The sequence below is a fragment of the Gymnoscopelus braueri genome (assembly GCF_963280865.1).
Source record: "Gymnoscopelus braueri genome assembly, chromosome: 13".
Lineage (NCBI taxonomy): Eukaryota > Metazoa > Chordata > Actinopteri > Myctophiformes > Myctophidae > Gymnoscopelus > Gymnoscopelus braueri.
The window spans coordinates 22301070-22319660 of NC_137615.1; the positions used below are offsets into that span (position 1 = coordinate 22301070).

At 42.7% G+C, this 18591-nt stretch overlaps 1 protein-coding gene across 2 annotated transcripts in view; it reads left to right on the forward strand.

The window, feature by feature from the left end:
• Nucleotides 1-926: 926 nt before the first annotated feature.
• mrc2 (mannose receptor, C-type 2) overlaps nucleotides 927-18591 on the forward strand; it is a 42252-nt gene continuing 24587 nt past the window's right edge. For both annotated transcript variants that reach the window (XM_080446574.1, XM_080446575.1), the window contains exons 1-2: nucleotides 927-1144; nucleotides 17054-17467. In XM_080446574.1, the coding sequence (XP_080302700.1) occupies nucleotides 1021-1144; nucleotides 17054-17467 (538 nt within the window). In that variant the 5' untranslated portion in view covers nucleotides 927-1020. The remainder of the gene's footprint in view (nucleotides 1145-17053; nucleotides 17468-18591) is intronic.

The following is an 18591-nucleotide window of genomic DNA, read 5'->3' on the forward strand; positions in this document are numbered from 1 at the left end:
TGGTGTGCTCTTATATTTATCTAGTGCAGGGTAAATAAATGGCCTCCACCAATCCATCCATAGATCTATGCATCATGACAAGTCGGTGTAGGAAGTTCTATTTGTCTGAGACAGTCCAATCAGTCATTTGCAGCAGCAAATCCCTTAAATTAAAGACCCACAGTACCAAGACTATAATTAGTGATACCACATCATGTATCCTGGAGCTGCTCTTTTGTTGTGTGGATTCATGCAACAAATGTAATTGTGTCATCAGCCCCAAATCAGAACATCACCCTGGGTACTTTTGACTGTCCCATATACCTGGTATAATTAATGTCCCCAGCTTTTCATCTGCATAACAAATAAAATCGACTCGGAAGATGGTTCAAGTTAAATAATGCAATGTATAATGTAGAAAAGTGTGGCAGAACTCATACGTTGTCACTCTTGATCAGTACTGTATGGCACGCCAAGAAGCTCTCACATTACACTATCTATCCGTGGGCGGGGGGGGGGGTTAAGTTCTGGAACTTTTTTTATTGTTATTTATTAGTACCTATGCTGCTACTAACACCTGTGCATTATGTCGCTCCTTTTGCATTGGATTGATGCCACAAAGTAACTTTCATTGTACACTTGTGTTCAATGACAAAATAAAATCATCCAGCATCCATCCAAATAACTGGAATTACCTCGTTTGTTTATTTTCTGTTGCCATTTCGATTTTTTTAGGGTAGTTGACCAAGTTACGGATTGTAACTTTTGACCTTATAACCCATAACATTTGTGGCTTTTCTGACACAAATGCCATAGTGTATAGCCTACATCGTGGCAGATGTTGGACATCTACAGCGTTGTTGTTGCAAAAGAGTCTCTACAAACACTGACGTGAGACTCAGTGGTGACGCAGCGGCTACCCCATTCATTTAGGACTGAGACAGACATTCATGCTCTCACTACTGCATCTATCCGTCCCGAAATAAGCACATCCAGTCTCACCAGGGCTCACTCTGTCTCTTTTTGTTGCAGTTTGTGAGCATGCAAAACAACGGTCGCGATCGTAACAGGGATTCAAGGAAAACATGGAAAAACTGCCTGCATTTTTACCAATGCACTTTATATTTATTCATCTTTAGTCTGGAACTTAAGAGGACCGTTTCAGGTAAGGAAAATCTCTCGTAGCGAAAGTACTGTATTTTCTTTTTTTTCATTCATACAAACTCGAAAACTAGTTCAGTCTAAATCTTGGCTGGAACATGTGTGTGTAAATCATACCAACTTTCAGTCATATTTTTTTTTGCATTGACAAAATAACGCCGTAAAGTGTTAAACTGTACATTTGAGAATCCGATGCTTTGCCACGAACGAAAGTCCGAATTGTGAGTGGAACCAGATGTGGAGAGGGGAGGGGGGATGGGTCTGTGTGGGGTTATGTTTTTTGTTTTTTTTTACTAATGGTGTTTTTAATGTATTTATTTATTTCTTCTCCACAAAGCGTTATAAGTGCAAGCCGGCTGATTAGGGCACCTCGTTTAGCTTTGTTTCTTTGTACTATTTTTAGTGCCGGATGTTAGCCTACTTTGCATTGTTACCGTGTGGCCATCATGGACTGACGCTGCATTTGGCACCCTGCCTGCGGGCTGATGTGACCTTAACATCCTGTGCAATTAACCAGTGGTGTAAAGTAACTATAAGTACATTTACTCCATTTTGAGGTATTTTTTACTTCACTGGAGTACTTTTACTTCTACTCCACGACACCTCAGAGGCAAATATTGTACTTTTACTCCACTATAATTATTTGAAAACTAGTTACTTTGTAGATTTTGATTACAAAACATACATTATAACCAGATCAGCCCTATAGATTTCGGCCATTTGAAATTGCTATTTTCAAAAGATTGTTCTACATTTAAAAAAATGGGCCATTCTGCATAATGAGTACTTTCTACTTTTGGTTGGCCTACTTTAAGTACATTTTTTGATACCAATACTTGTGTAGCCTACTTTTACTCAAGTACATTTTTAATTCCGGACTTTTACTTGTAACAGTATTTCAACATTGCAGTATTGATACTTTTACTTAAGTACAAATTTTTAGTAGGCTACTTTTTCCACCACTGCAATTAACTCAGTCAGTCTCACCATGTTGGTGCAAGTAGTGCATGGGATCATAATGTCACCGCTACGTGTGAATGTTCTGAAATGCAGGGGTTAAAATTAGAAATGTAATCGTTTTCTTCTTCTTTTGTGAAGTCTGAATCCATGGGTCAAGTACATTTACTCAAGTACTGTAGGCCTACTCATTACTTAAGTACAATTTTGAGGTATTTTTTACTTTACTGGAGTATTTCCAATTTCAATACTTTTACTTCTACTCCACTACAATTATTTGATTATTATTTAGATTATTATTACAAAACATACATTAACCACTTCAGCCATTTTCTACATTGCAGTATTGATACTTTTACTTAAGTAAAAAATGTGAGTACTTTTTCCACCACTGATTATCACAAACTGCCATAAGCACTGCAAAAACAAAATGTTCCACCTCTGCCTTTTAAACAATGTTTTTTCACCCTTTCGTTGGAAAAACAAACAAACAAAAACTATAACCTACAAGCCACTGAAGTTGGGGGGTTTTGAATGGTCACCTTTTGACAAACTACTGTATGTATGGTTTCAAAGGAGAGCAGTTGAGAAAGTTTGTCTATATATGCCAAGTGGGGTTCAATCTGTTTTGGTACAAATTCAGAACATAGAAATGAGAAGAAGAGTTGTCTTGTCTGTTATCATGTCTCTAATTAGATAGTAGTAAAGAGGCTGGTTTTGCAGGGCATATGAGATTTCTTTATTTATTTTGTATTCATGCCTGGTCGCACAGCATACAGTGTGTGTGTGTGTGTGTGTGTGTGTGTGTGTGTGTGTGTGTGTGTGTGTGTGTGTGTGTGTGTGTGTGTGTGTGTGTGTGTGTGTGTGTGTGTGTGTGTGTTGATGGTCCATTGTGGAACCTTGGGCCGTCAACCTTTACTTTATAGAGTGCAGTCAGAAGACAGGCCTTGATAGCCACAGCGTTGATATACTGAATGTAATAGATAAGAACTTCAGAATTCTCCAGGCGCTCAACCGAGCGCTTGTTTGCATGCAGACTTAGATGTGGAGCGAATTGCCTTCGTGATATATCAGGTCGTATTGTTTTAATATCATTAATTTGCTGTTCTTTTATTCACATAGTATAGAGGGAATCTCCCTTGTTTGTCAATAAAGATGCCTTGCGCATGTAAAAGGTAATTTCTGTGTATGTCGTCTATAAACTGGACTTTAGGGTTTATTGAACCAAGAGTGACAGGTCTGTCACGGCACATCAGCTGGTGACCCCGACCGTGACCCTGTCCAGTCCAGACGACCGCTGGATCCATAAGATCCAAATAACAATTCGCCCATACACTATGTGCTACAATTCCTTGGGGCCCCAGGAAGGGTACACGCGGTGCTATATGTGAATTGTATTATACCAAATTTAGGTCAATTATTAAAGACAATGTGTAAATATGATTGCATACATGTGAAGTCACCACTGAACAGCAGATTGAATGACCTTTGTGTTTAATACTTAGGCTCTGTACTTCCTATACCCCATGATGTCCTGTTAGCGTGGCTGGGTGGACCGAGTTGATCCTCCCAGCAACTGTCTCTGTATATGTTTATGAGACCACCGGAGACACCCCGATTTTTTTTTTTTTTACACGGATGTTTAACTATCAGCTGTTACTATCAGTTATTTGTCTTTATTTATATATATATTCATGTCAAGGCCTCTAGAATAACCCACGATTCAACTTGGGTGTTCGAGCAATACATGGCTATATATATAAATATATGGATTTATTCTTGTTGTACCTCGAAATACCACTTTTTCACGCTTTGGTTTTCGGTGCGGGTGAATTTATCTAATATTAGTTTTACACTAGATGTAGGGGGTTTGTCTGTGTGCCTGCATGAATATATCCGTACAATTGTCATAATGTACAAATAGTTTACTGAGACACTACACTGTTTCTCTGTATTCTATGGTCCTATAGTTTACTGAGACACTACACTGTTTCTCTGTATTCTGTGGTCCTATAGTTTACTGAGACACTACACTGTTTCTCTGTATTCTGTGGTCCTATAGTTTACTGAGACACTACACTGTTTCTCTGTATTCTGTGGTCCTATAGTTTACTGAGACACTACACTGTTTCTCTGTGTTCTGTGGTCCTATAGGTTACTGATAGACCACACTGTCTCAGTGTACTTTATGATCCTATGGTTTACTGAGACACTACACTGTCTCTCTGTATTCTATGATCCAACAGTTTACTGAGACAATACAATAAGTGGCCTTTACTAGGATCTCTAAACCGCAAACCACGCCGGGTACATGGGAGAAGATAGCGTGTAGCCTAAGTTGTGTACGTTATGTGTCGTTATGTGTTATTATGTGAAAGCTGGGACTGCGGCTAAGAAAATACTACAGGTTATATTATGTGAAAGCTGGGACTGCGGCTAAGAAAATACTACAGGTTATATTATGTGAAAGCTGGGACTGCGGCTAAGAAAATACTACAGGTTATATTATGTGAAAGCTGGGACTGCGGCTAAGAAAATACTACAGGTTATATTATGTGAAAGCTGGGACTGCGGCTAAGAAAATACTACAGGTTATATTATGTGAAAGCTGGGACTGCGGCTAAGAAAATACTACAGGTTATATTATGTGAAAGCTGGGACTGCGGCTAAGAAAATACTACAGGTTATATTATGTGAAAGCTGGGACTGCGGCTAAGAAAATACTACAGGTTATATTATGTGAAAGCTGGGACTGCGGCTAAGAAAATACTACAGGTTATATTATGTGAAAGCTGGGACTGCGGCTAAGAAAATACTACAGGTTATATTATGTGAAAGCTGAGACTGCGGCTAAGAAAATACTACAGGTTATATTATGTTTAAGCTGAGACTGCCACTAAGGGGCGACCCCAAAACTACTACAGGTTACATGCACGTTATGTTTAGCTCCAGCATCCGAGCGAGGTGACGTGAACGGCTGGCTCTGCAGCCTAGGGTTGCCCCCTAATTAGTACTACAGTGTGTCATATGTGTCTTTATATGTATGTTATATGTACGTCATCCGAATGAATGAAGGCCTCTGTAAGTCCTGTCTGTTTGTTTGTTGTTGTTTTTTTAAGGAGCATCCACTAGTCTACACCTTAGTGGAGACTATTCTTCCTGAGGTCCAGGTTTGTGCTTAAGTACAGTCTTGAGGTATTGTTACTTTAAAAAGCCCTTACAGCTATCTGTATTTTTACATTTTACATTTTGCATACATCTCAGAGGCAGACAGTGTGCTTCTGCCCCTGCAAAACACCTTGAGAACGTTGGTAACTGTTTACTTAAGTGAGATAATTGCTGCAGAACCACTTCAGCCCTGCATACAGCTCAGCCATTTGGAAATTGCCGATCTACAAGCTCACAAGCTATTTCATCTCAAGCACTTCGTGCTTGTGGATCTGCTATTTTCAAAAGGAAACTTGTGCATGTTAAATCTAAGAAATTGTGAATGGGGACAGGCTGCCTATTAAACACTTCTCACGTTGGTGTCTCACTCCACTCCGATACCATTTTTTGTTTTTGGTACTTTGACCCAAGTACATGTCAGTGGATAGTGTAATCTGCTCCGTAAGCATTTTGTTTAGAGATTTTGTCCTGCTTAGGAATTTAAACAAGGAAGATAACCGCCTGCACGGGGTTCAGTGGTGGAAGCCAAGGTCACGAAGTACATTTACTCAAGTGTTCTACTTGAGTACATTTTGAGGGTCCCATTTTGTATCTCACTAGAGTAGTTCCAGTTTTCAATACTTTTACTTCTACTTAAGTGTACATTTCAGAAGCCGACATTGTACATTTACTCCAGTATGATTACTGGAAACCGTGGCTGTTTAGGCTAGCTCAATAGTGACTCATTGTGCAAGTAGATCTGTTATTTTTGTTAAAGTTATGAACAGTCTGAAATTAAGTGATTAAACCTGTAAATTAGAAAAATGGAGTCAGTTATTTAAAATAAATAAATAATAATAATAAGAGGAAAAAAAAAAAAAAAAAAAAAAAAAAAAAGAGAAGCGAGGTCAGAGGGCAAGTGGAGGAGGTTAGGGGGTAGGCTCCCCAATCCTTGTCCACAACAGGCGGCAGCGGGGTCGCAAGGCTCCCAGAGCACGTTAAAGACGTTATATAGTGCTGGGGAGAGACTGAAGGGCCCCCGTGTTCTGTCAAGGATGAATCAACATCCTAGCTGTGTTTTCCGTCTAGTCGGTGTGCCGACTGCCGCTCTCTCCTAGGGTTGGCAGCACATGGTGCGTGGATGACAGTCCACACCTAACCGGACGGGAGTGCGTGACTCACCGGTTACAGGCAAGGCGGGTGAAAACGGTTAATATTCTGGTTCCCGTAGCCAAGCGGGGCCAGGACAAGACCGTCGGTTTCCTGCCTGGGGCGCCAACCACGCCTACGGGTAAGGGATCGCTATCGACTGGGTCACCCGCCGGTCGGATCGCAAAAAGCATTAATTCCATGGCGTGCTCCCCGACAGGAGGCGGGTGTGGTCGCTGCGTTCGGCTCAATGTACAGTCAGGCCATCACAAGCTGAAAGCGACCGCCGGAGTGCTACAGTTACTAAGCGAGTGATGCTCCTGTGATCGGTGGGCTTTGAAAAGAAGACGCCGGGAAGCAGGAGACTTGAACTCTCTATCCAGGGTGACCTGGGTGTAGCCCTCAAGTGGAAAGGGGTCTAGCCTGGGACTGCGCCCCGGTGGGGAGGTTCGAAAGACTTAAGTGTGCATACAGAGAGCAAAGACCCCCCACCATATATTTTTTTTTAGATAAAGGAGGGACACTACACATTTAATTTGAGTAGTACCAATATCACTCTCAGCCAGACAGGAACATACCATTGTTTCATGGGGTACATCTATGCTGCCCAAGGCCACTGAACGACCCCAGATTACATATTAATTTTGATTTTGATTTTGATAGTAATGTTGGGGGACATAATCTGATCGTAGCGATCTCCCTGGCAAAGACCGTCGGTTTCCTGCCTGGGGCGCCAACCACGCCTACGGGTAAGGGATCGCTATCGACTGGGTCACCCGCCGGTCGGATCGCAAAAAGCATTAATTCCATGGCGTGCTCCCCGACAGGAGGCGGGTGTGGTCGCTGCGTTCGGCTCAATGTACAGTCAGGCCATCACAAGCTGAAAGCGACCGCCGGAGTGCTACAGTTACTAAGCGAGTGATGCTCCTGTGATCGGTGGGCTTTGAAAAGAAGACGCCGGGAAGCAGGAGACTTGAACTCTCTATCCAGGGTGACCTGGGTGTAGCCCTCAAGTGGAAAGGGGTCTAGCCTGGGACTGCGCCCCGGTGGGGAGGTTCGAAAGACTTAAGTGTGCATACAGAGAGCAAAGACCCCCCACCATATATTTTTTTTTAGATAAAGGAGGGACACTACACATTTAATTTGAGTAGTACCAATATCACTCTCAGCCAGACAGGAACATACCATTGTTTCATGGGGTACATCTATGCTGCCCAAGGCCACTGAACGACCCCAGATTACATATTAATTTTGATTTTGATTTTGATAGTAATGTTGGGGGACATAATCTGATCGTAGCGATCTCCCTGGCAGCTTTAGGCACATTAAATATAGGCTGTCTTGCCCTTCGCAAATGGCAAGCGATAAGAGAGCAGTGACAGAGTGATCCCAATACACACCACAGAAACATTATATTGCCACCTGGGCCCCCATGCTGAACTTGACGAAGAACACCCCTGCACGATATCTACGCCCCGACTTTCGACCTCAAGGAGGGTACGGATCTGACTGGCGCTTGGGGGTTGGGGCCCCTGTGTATAATACGGGGGGCTCCGGTCTCAGGCCCCAGGAGGGTACGGACCCGGGGGGCTCGGGAGTGGGACCTCCGCCTCTTAGCTCATTCAGTGCCAAGTACATTCGTTAATGGCACTGGATGGGTTGGGGGGGGGGGCTAGTCTTGGGCTCTGTCGGAACCTCCTCCTCCGGGCTCGGAAAAGTGACCACCTCAACCAGAGGAATTGGAGAAGAAACCAAAAATGCACACAGAGAACAAGATAAATAATTTTTTTTATATATATATATATATATATACACATGTTAGAATAGTTGCTTGTAAAGGAAAACTCAGTGGGAATGCCCCACTGAGGGACCCTAAGTCTAGCAATGCGATATGGAATCAAATGATGTAATTGTCCCCAATAAGAGCTCATGTCCAGATGGTAGGTTTGGGACTGCCCCAGCCTAGTTCAGAGTTTCCCCTTCAAAGAAAAGGGTTTTCCTCGGCTCACATGACTCAAAAAGAGAAAAATGGGACCTGATTTTTTAAACATGCAATATGTTATGCTGGATGATAATTGCTATAAAGTACTGTTTAGATTTTAATCTTGTGTTGTTGTGGGTACTAAATTCGTACCCAAGGAGGGCTTGATGGTCCATTGTGGAACCTTGGGCCGTCAACCTTTACTTTATAGAGTGCAGTCAGAAGACAGGCCTTGATAGCCACAGCGTTGATATACTGAATGTAATAGATAAGAACTTCAGAATTCTCCAGGCGCTCAACCGAGCGCTTGTTTGCATGCAGACTTAGATGTGGAGCGAATTGCCTTCGTGATATATCAGGTCGTATTGTTTTAATATCATTAATTTGCTGTTCTTTTATTCACATAGTATAGAGGGAATCTCCCTTGTTTGTCAATAAAGATGCCTTGCGCATGTAAAAGGTAATTTCTGTGTATGTCGTCTATAAACTGGACTTTAGGGTTTATTGAACCAAGAGTGACAGGTCTGTCACGGCACATCAGCGTACAGTATATATATACAGTATATACACACACACAGGCACCTCTCTTGTTTACCCATAGAATGATGAAATTTGTTGAAATGAATATGTTAAAAACAATCCATTTATTTTTGAGTTTTTCTGAGTAGGGCATTAGAATATATATCTTTGTGTTATCATGCACCACTGTCTGTGAAGGCAAGATACCAGACTCTAATCTCCTCACATCAGCATAAACAAGGCACTGCTTTGACTGTCTTTGTATCCTCATTCCTCACAGTCTGTCTGACCTTTTAGTGTGTGTGTGTGTGTGTGTGTGTGTGTGTGTGTGTGTGTGTGTGTGTGTGTGTGTGTGTGTGTGTGTGTGTGTGTGTGTGTGTGTGTGTGTGTGTGTGTGTGTGTGTGTGTGTGTGTGTGTGTGTGTGTGTGCGTGTGTGTGTGATATCACAGATTATTAGAGTTTGTTCTCAGATATATGAACGGAGGACCCAATCAAAAATAAAAGTTACTCTTATGTACCTGTACACAAGACGTAACAATAAAGACCACCTTGGACCTTGAGTGCTTTTGATCACACAAAAAGGCTTGGCCTACCGTACTTGAAATCTTATTGAGTGGATGTTCCTTTAAATGGATTGACTCATTTCAATAAATGTCATCATTCTATGAGTAACCGATAAAGTTGTGGTCTGCAATTAGTTAGGAATATAATTATACCAAATTATGTACAATATGCAGTTCTGTCTGTCACTCTGCTTTCACACATGCACTGTCTGCAACTATGAACATATCTAGACATTACCCGTAGGGTCTGTCTGTCTCTGTCTCGCTCTGTTTGTCTCTGTCTGTCTGTCTGTCTGTCTGTCTGTCTGTCTGTCTGTCTGTCTGTCTGTCTGTCTGTCTGTCTGTCTGTCTGTCTGTCTGTCTGTCTGTCTGTCTGTCTGTCTGTCTGTCTGTCTGTCTGTCTGTCTGTCTGTCTGTCTGTCTGTCTGTCTGTCTGTCTGTCTGTCTGTCTGTCTGTCTGTCTGTCTTTCTCTCGCCCCCTTAACTATCTGGCTTCTAAATGAGATAAGCAGTTAGACTGTGGTTTGGCAGTCAGCAGTGATCAGTCACATCATCCAAGTTAAGTTTTCTTGCTGATGGCAGCAACAAAATGCAAATGTGATATTATTCCTATATGAACTCTTATTCGCTACAACTCAGATGAAGTGAAACCCACAGTTCATTTAATCTCAGAGGCTAGACCACCATAGAACAGAAATGAAACAAACACAGGCAGGAATTTCCTGTTTATTTGTTAGTTGAAGTTATAAAACTTTCCAGTTAATGGAATGTTTTTATCTCCAACATATGTCAAAAAAAAAAAAATCCCAGACAGCATTTAGCTCATCCCATTCTAGATTTGTGTAGTGTGAAAGAACAAAACTAGAGTCTAAAAGCCCCGCTAGCAGCCCCTAGAGGCTGTGCTGCTCTTTACACCCAACTGGAAATTTGGCAGAAGAGTGGTAGGCTAGACTTTAGCGTCTAGGAAGGCATGATGAGTCACAACTGTCATATCTTTTTCAACCTGCACTGTAAAATCCCAAAGAACTCAGATATCAGAGAGGTTGATTGGCAAGAAAATGTATTTCCCTCACTTAGCTGAGACTTCTCCATGTCATCAATTGGGGTTTCCGTAATCAAGTGGTGCTGATTGAGTCCAAATTAAAATTCTCACACCAACTTGGACCCAGCTTCAGTTAGTCAAATCCCATGGTCCTTGCTACCAGTCATCCAAACCCTGTTCTTCACCCATCCCCTCACTGTACACACCCAACACCCACTCCCAGCCGGGAAACCTGGCCCAGAAGCTGACCTGATTATGAGGTGGAGGTTCTGGGAAGATCAGCCTCTCTTGGCTCAATTGCTGGTTGTTCTTGGCTGGAAGTTTAAGCTTCTCTTTTCAGCAGGAAACAGCCTTTAGTCTGAAAAGGGGTGACAGGGCATAGAAGAGAGAGAGTAAGGGTGGATGATATCACGGCAGGGGAGATGTTGTGCCTTAAATTTCACAGGCCTAATGGTTTAAAGGTGATCTGGAATCATCCACTCGATCTGATTTCTCTAGAGTTGGTCCATATCAAACACCAAGCCATATCTCCTCCTGGCTACAGTTAACAAGGATGACAAGGATACATGTACAAAAATGAGTTTAAATTGAATACTGTTTCAAAGACAGTTTCATTGCCAGCTCTAAATTTCACAAAATAATAAAAATATTATTATGTCGGACTGAAACTTTATGAAATATACTGTATACAGTATATTGAAAAGGGAATTCACCTCTTCACCCGATTGCTAATTCTGACTAATTCGCCATTCTGTAACCACAGAAAAGTGACTTAAATTCTTACTGTGACAATTGACAAAAGATAAAATGACACCATCATGTTATGGTTAAAGTTATTTACAGCTCGTTGTAAAACGGCTGTGTGTCTTGAGCAAGTATACCGTGCCCATCATCAGCATTATGTAACAGTGTGTGTGAGAAGCATAATTGAATACTAAGAAAAAGTCAATATGGAAATTTGTCCCTTTATTTCAGTGGAAAAAAGAATCTTGTATTTACAAAGAGATTATGGAACAGTGGTTCCCAAACAATGGGTCGGGACCCATTGTTTGGGTCACACAACCATTTTTATGGGTTGTGGGTAAATATCCCTCCAGTCCATTTTGTTATGTTTTTAAAAAGTTTGGGAAACACTGATGTAGAACATGTCTGACAAGATCTTTTTTATTCTATATTTGTAACATTTTAGACAGACGACAATGTGAGAGGTAACTGAATTGCAACATAAAAGCATTCAAAAAAGCGGAAGCATTCTGATTCATCTGATGGATTTAGTCTCCTCACTATATTGATACAACAAATTGATACTCTGCAGAAATAGTCCTTTCCAAGCAGTTTTTAATAAGAGGCATCATCAAATGTAAAAACTGGTGTAGGTGACTATTGTCTCCGCCAGGCCAAAGGCATGGCCGAGACTATGTTTTCAACCCCGTCCATCCGTGTGTCAGTGTGTGTGTGTGTGTGTGTGTGTGTGTGTGTGTGTGTGTGTGTGTGTGTGTGTGTGTGTGTGTGTGTGTGTGTGTGTGTGTGTGTGTGTGTGTGTGTGTGTGTCCATCTGTGAGCAGGTAATCTCTGGCACTGTTGGACCGATCACCATGAAACTGTGCACACATACTCATTGGAGGCCAAGTAAAGGCCTCTGCCCCAAATCTCTCACATCGGCCTGTTATAGCGCCACCAGGCGGACGATTTTTGCAAAACAACTTTTTTGATATTATTCCTACAGATTTTGTCCAAACATCACGCAAATCGGTACACATTACCTCTATAATCATGTGATCAAATATTCCATCCTGTTTGGCCAAGATTGACGTCTAATGTTTGCCCGTTTTGTACAAAATGCTTCAAATCATGAACTCAGCCTTTGATTGCCCTGAAACTTTGCATGCACATTCCCCTTTCTCTCCTAATTGGATAAAATTGGTATCCTGACTTGAACATGTATTTTCTGATTACTAAAGAGCTGTAGAGATGAGGAGACCCCTGAACAAATTACTTACTATTGGAATATAAAACTATCTAACAATTATTTTAACAAAAACTGCCACTTGCACCTAGCCTGGTAAACCCTCCCTCCGGAAATCTCAATTCCATTTCATTTCAGGAGTGAGTCTGGCCTGATCCGCCTGTCTGCAATATTGGCTGTGCTGGAGTTGGGCGGGAGTAATACCGTTGACTGACAACCCCTTCAGCCAATGATAATTTTTCCCCTTCAGCCAATCAGCAGTTCACCAGTCTTAATGTGACGCGACGGGACTTTTGAGACAGCCATACCCAAAATGGGTTGCCTTTTTCGGGTACAATGGTGTCACTGCCCGCCCCTACCGGTTCTCTAATTATTATTTTTTAAATAGGCTTTGTCATGATTAATTGACCACATATATGAAGTTAAACAACTAAATTCTATCCAAACGATATCTTATAAGTAAATTCCGTGCCTCAAAATAGAAGTTAGAGAGCTTTTTGAAGTAAAAAAATAGCGGAGAATTGGCCGCACAAGAAAAAGATGGCTGCCGTTCGTGTTTTGGGCTCACTCGAACTCGCCACCTGATTGGCCAACGTAAGCTGTCAATCACAGAACAATGAGCGACGACGCTGATAGGCGCGGCCGTTTGGCATACACAGCCAATATTGCAGAGAGGCGGTTCATGCCAGACTCACTCCAGGAATCAAATAGAAATGAGATTTCCGGAGGGAGGGTTTACCAGGCTAACTTGCACCACCTTTAAGCCATATAATAGAGACACTTTCTGTCAGTTACTTTTTGAGATGGGATTTAAAGTACCCCACACACGCACGCACACGCACACGCACACACCCACACCCACACCCACACCCACACACGCACGCACGCACGCACGCACGCACGCACGCACGCACGCACACACACACACACACACACACACACACACACACACACACACACACACACACACACACACACACACAGTGCATCCCTGGCAGGCAAAAAGTTGTTCTTCTAACTTGAACCTTTATGGCATCACAATTAGTGGACAGTAAACAGGCCTAACAACAGGGTGCTACAGGGAGATGGGTGGCTATGTAGCACAGCAGGGCGGTGATTATATTTGATTACACTGTACAAACCACTGGCAATGTGGGCTCTCGAGTGATTTATACTTAGTTGTTGTGCACCGAAAATAACCAGTCTACAAGATCACAATGTGTCATGCTGCAACATGTTGTGGGCTTGTATATCGGCAATTTTCGTTGTGCAACAGCAGTGTAAGCACTAAGTATAAATCAGGAATACGGTTTTGCTGAACCGCACAACCATTGTGTTTTGTTACTACATACATCTACAGACTAGTTGCCCTCGAGCTTGACACTGCATGGTTCTCGAGAACCCAACCACAGATGTTGAGTGAAAGAAGAGGGCTACATTGATTGTCTGTTCAAGATTACAGGGAGCTTATAGTGCTTAGAGGACACTCCATTTTCTCACCGTCTATAAAAACATCAAGGATGCAGTTTATTAACTACATAAACCCTGGCGTCCCTGTTTTGGGCATGTGCCGACATTTTTCTAAATGTTTCATTCAACAAAAAAATTTAATCTTGTGAACCGAATCCAGAACCCGGCGTCATGCTGCATCAGAGCCCTACACGCACCTTAACCAATCAGCTATCGGCACCCACTAGGCCTGTCCCTGACTAAGGATTTGTTTAGTCGAATCTAATTGGCGACTAATTGCCAAAAGTCGACTGGCAGTCGACTAAAAAAAAAAAGAAAAAAAAAAAAAATATTTATTTATCTTTTAGGGCCAAAATACATTTTATTTCAAAGGGCCAAGTCTACACAGTTTGTTTTGTCTCTCCAGCAGAGTTTCTAGTGTCTCTATCTCTCTCTGGAAGAGGTTGCACATGAACTCTGCAGCCGCACTGAGGCGCTCCAACACAAACAATACCAATACAAAGACGAGGAATAAGAAGAATAAAGTGGAAGTTACGTGTGGTTGCAGGTGTAGACTTGGCCAAAAAACAATTTAAAACATTTTTGGCCATTAAAAAAAATAAAAAATAAAAAAATCCGACTAGATTCGACTAAGAGACACGCAGTCGACTCGGACCCCCCGCGACTAACCAGTCGACTAGTCGACTTAGTCGAGGTCAGGCCTAGCACCCACAAATTGATATAATTATTATTATTATTTTCCAAAATAGTGCAAATAGCAGATCTACAAGCTCAAAACGTGTCGCATTGTGACCCAGTTGTATATAGGGTGAGCAGACAACGTGGGAGATTAGTTCCACTGTATGAGTTTACTAAAGCAGTGGTTCTCAACGTGGGGTCCAGGGACCCCCAGGGGTCCTTCAGGGGGTTCCAGGGTGTCCCCAGCTAAATTATTTAATACAGTATAAAATCTGTTTAGCCACTTTAACCCTATATACCCTATATTGGCTATTTGGAAATAGCTGATCTACAAGCTCATAACGCGTCAAATTGTGACACATTGCATGCTTGTAAATCTGCTATTTTCAAACAATCTGGAAAATGTTGGAAAAAAATGTGGAATCTCTTTGATACATTTTAGCATTATGGAGGTCTCTGTCACAAACTCTTTTCCTTGGCATGAAAAGAGTTTGAGAATCACTGTACCAAAGTATCCCCATACTCAGTGGTCCTGTTTTCAACTAAATACACAGTGATATTTCCCACCTTCCCCACTTCCTGGCCCCTTGCAGGAGCCCGTGGAGTTGGAATGCTGAGGGTCTCACTTTCTCTCTTCTAGATCCCAGATCTGTTTGTTTTGGGGCTTTTCGTTTTTGCACTTCTAACAGCACCACAATTTTAGAGCCACAGCTGCTCCCTCCATATAGTCTTTCTTCATTGCGCTCTCTCTCTCTCTCTCTCTCTCTCTCTCTCTCTCTCTCTCTCTCTCTCTCTCTCTCTCTCTCTCTCACGCACGCACGCACGCACACACACACACACACACACACACACACACACACACACACACACACACACACACACACACACACACACACACACACACACACACACACACACACACTTTCTCCCAGTCCCTCTCCCTCCCTCCTTCCCCCTCTCTTTCTATTTCTATTTGCTGCTGAATTTTTCTTGCAGACGCACACAAACACTCGTTACCACATTTACACTCCAAAGCTGTGTTTTCACTACAGTGCCAGAACTTTTCCAGCAAAAACATTTGCCACGATGACCGTTAGAAACGCTCTCTCACTCGACGCTCTCTCTTTCTCGCTGTCAACGTCATCATGCTATGCCAGTACTTTGATTTCTAGCGTTTTCACTACAGGGAAATTTTAATTCCGCCAGTACATTCCGGAAAAATTACTATACGAAGCTTGCCGTAAAATTCCGAACACCAAAACTTCCACCACACAAGAACAGTGCCCGTTTTGAGATGAATTTCAAAATTTCCACTATACCTGCACTGTAGACTGCTTAGTTTTTAACTTCTGCATTGTCCAGGGCCTTAAAGCAGGTTAAAAAAAGAAGAGAAAAGAAAAGAAAAGAAAAGAAAAGAAAAAGAAAACGGGTGATGAGAGAAAACCACACAGTTTTTGGGAAGTGTTGGTTTTTGTTCCCGACATTCCAGTCACTCTTTTCAGCCATTTTTTCCCCATGTTTTTACGTTCAAACCTTTTGTGTGTGTGTGTGTGTGTGCGTGTGCGTGTGTGTGTGTGCGTGCGCGCGTGTGTGCGTGCGTGCGTGCGTGCGTGCGTGCGTGTGTGCGTCTTTGCTCACTCATCATTTTGTTAGTGTTATATTTATTTTGGAAAATAAAAGTGCACTGTGTATGTGGCATGGCTCTATGACTAAAACCATGCAGGCCACTATTGTTCAAACTACTGCATTTTGATATAATGCCTGCCAATGAGGCCTCAGCTGCCTCCAGCTGCAGAATGAAAAGGGGTAATCAGGGGCTGTTAAAATATTTAGCTATATCACACAAAGCCCTTTCTCACCAGAGACTCACTAAAAAGTTCTCATAAATTAAGTTCCTTTACAGTATTGGTCCCTCAAAACCTCCAACCACTGCTCTATCCACCGGCAAACCCTGTTCAGATTTAGACTACGAGCTCCACAGGAGGAGAGGCCATTCCAGGTCAAACGTCTGGAATAGTGCAAATACCTTAGACTTGGTTGCATGTTAAAAATATTCTATTGTGATTTCCAAACCTGGATTGATTACCGCATAAACAAACATGTGTAACCACTTTTCACATCGCACTACATAATATCCCTCCTATAAACACCTATAACACGTTTGGATGGGCCGATGGCGTTTATTCGTCACAGGTGGTCAAAATGCTGCAATGTTTATAATGTAACTTGACACACCATGTTATAGATTATGTCAGAGAAACAAAATAAGTTGTGGTGTGTTATCACAGGAACGTCAAACTGAAAAGCCAGCTCTAACCCAGGGCTAAATCTATTAAATTGATTGTTCTCCTGGCATTTTCCCTCCTGACACCAGAAGCTAATGTGGAACACTTTGAACAGCTTTATTGACTGATGCCATTGTTCCTCTCTGCCTGCACAGGGCCGCTGGACTCTGATGTGTTTTCTTTCTTCCACGAGGGGGCCCGGGGCTGCCTGGGGGTGCGGGATCACTCCGTCGACGTGATGGCCTCTTGCAGCGATGACGGCCAGCTCTGGAAATGGGTGAGCCGGGGTCGCCTCTTCAACCTGGGCTCCTCGCTGTGCCTGGGCCTGACCACGGAGAGCGACGGCTCCCCAGGGGAGGGGAAGTCTCCACTGGGCATGTATACCTGTGACCACCACCCCCCCGGAGTGCGCTGGACCTGGTACTGCGGCCAGGTGCTTGAGAACCTGAACAACTACATGCCCGTTCCTTCGCCGACAGCGAATGCCTCCGCGGCCTCTCCGGCTGTCGCAGAGCACAAGTGGCGGCTGAACAGGGAAGACCAGGACCTCTGCAGTGAAGCATACCGTGGTACGTATGTTATTGTATGCTGCTGACCGTATTCGCATGGCCCCCCCTCTGTTTCCCACCCCTTAAGCATGACGTAAGAGCAAAATAGCCACCATGTGAATATGGTCAATAGTAAAGTTAATTTGCAGGTATTTCTACAGTGATGTGTTCTACCGTGGTACGGTGTATACGCCGTATACAGTGCAGATTTTTTTGGGGGAAAGCGTATACAGTCTAATAACCATTTCATCCATTGAAAACGCGATAGTGTATCGCGCATGTCGCGCAGGGAATAATTATCGTATACCCTCCGAAAAAAACTAGATCACACCACTGTATTTCTACATCATCAAGACTCAATAGTATTTTGTGTAGGTTGATAATGAAGAAACTGTGAATCCTTATCGAGGCCTTGGAGAATAAACACCTCAGAGACCAAACTGACAGAGTTCCGAGTGAACAGGATTAATACTCTCAATAATGAGGCTGTCTAAGCATACGTGCTGTTTTCTGGCTTTTGTTAATCATCTAAGCACGTATGTTACTACTCAGAATGAATAGCCAAAGAGTTTACAGAACCACGTAGTTTATACAGGGTAAAATAGTAAGGTACACTAGTACCAATAGACCCGACATCTAGCTGGCACGTCAGGAATTCTATCAGTGTTTGTAAACTAGAATAGACTTTTCTCTTATGTACATGACATCGCCACTAGTTCTCAATCTGACAAAGCTGTATCTTCTGACATAAGGTAATGTCACCAAGCCAATGAAGAAGCCCTGTTGAAGACCTGCGGTGCCTCAGTACCTTTTTCCCTACATTCTGCCTCACCACAAGCAAAACTTCTGGATTTTTTTGCTTCTATGTACATTGTTTCACTGAATAGCACCTGTTTGCAAACGGCACTGCGACTGAACCCAGCCAGCGCTTCCGTCTTCTGTTTTAAACCTGTTTCTTTTCATCATATGATCCAGGCTCTCTATTTTCAGCTGTGTTCTGCTGTGGCTCTGAGTGAGGTCTCCTGCGAGGCAGGTGGTGTTTTTGTTGCGCATGCCACAGCTGTACAGTATGTGTTCAGATGAATGCAGCAAATTGTTATCCCCAGGGCATTTTTGAGGACAATTGGCTGCCTGCCAGGCAGACA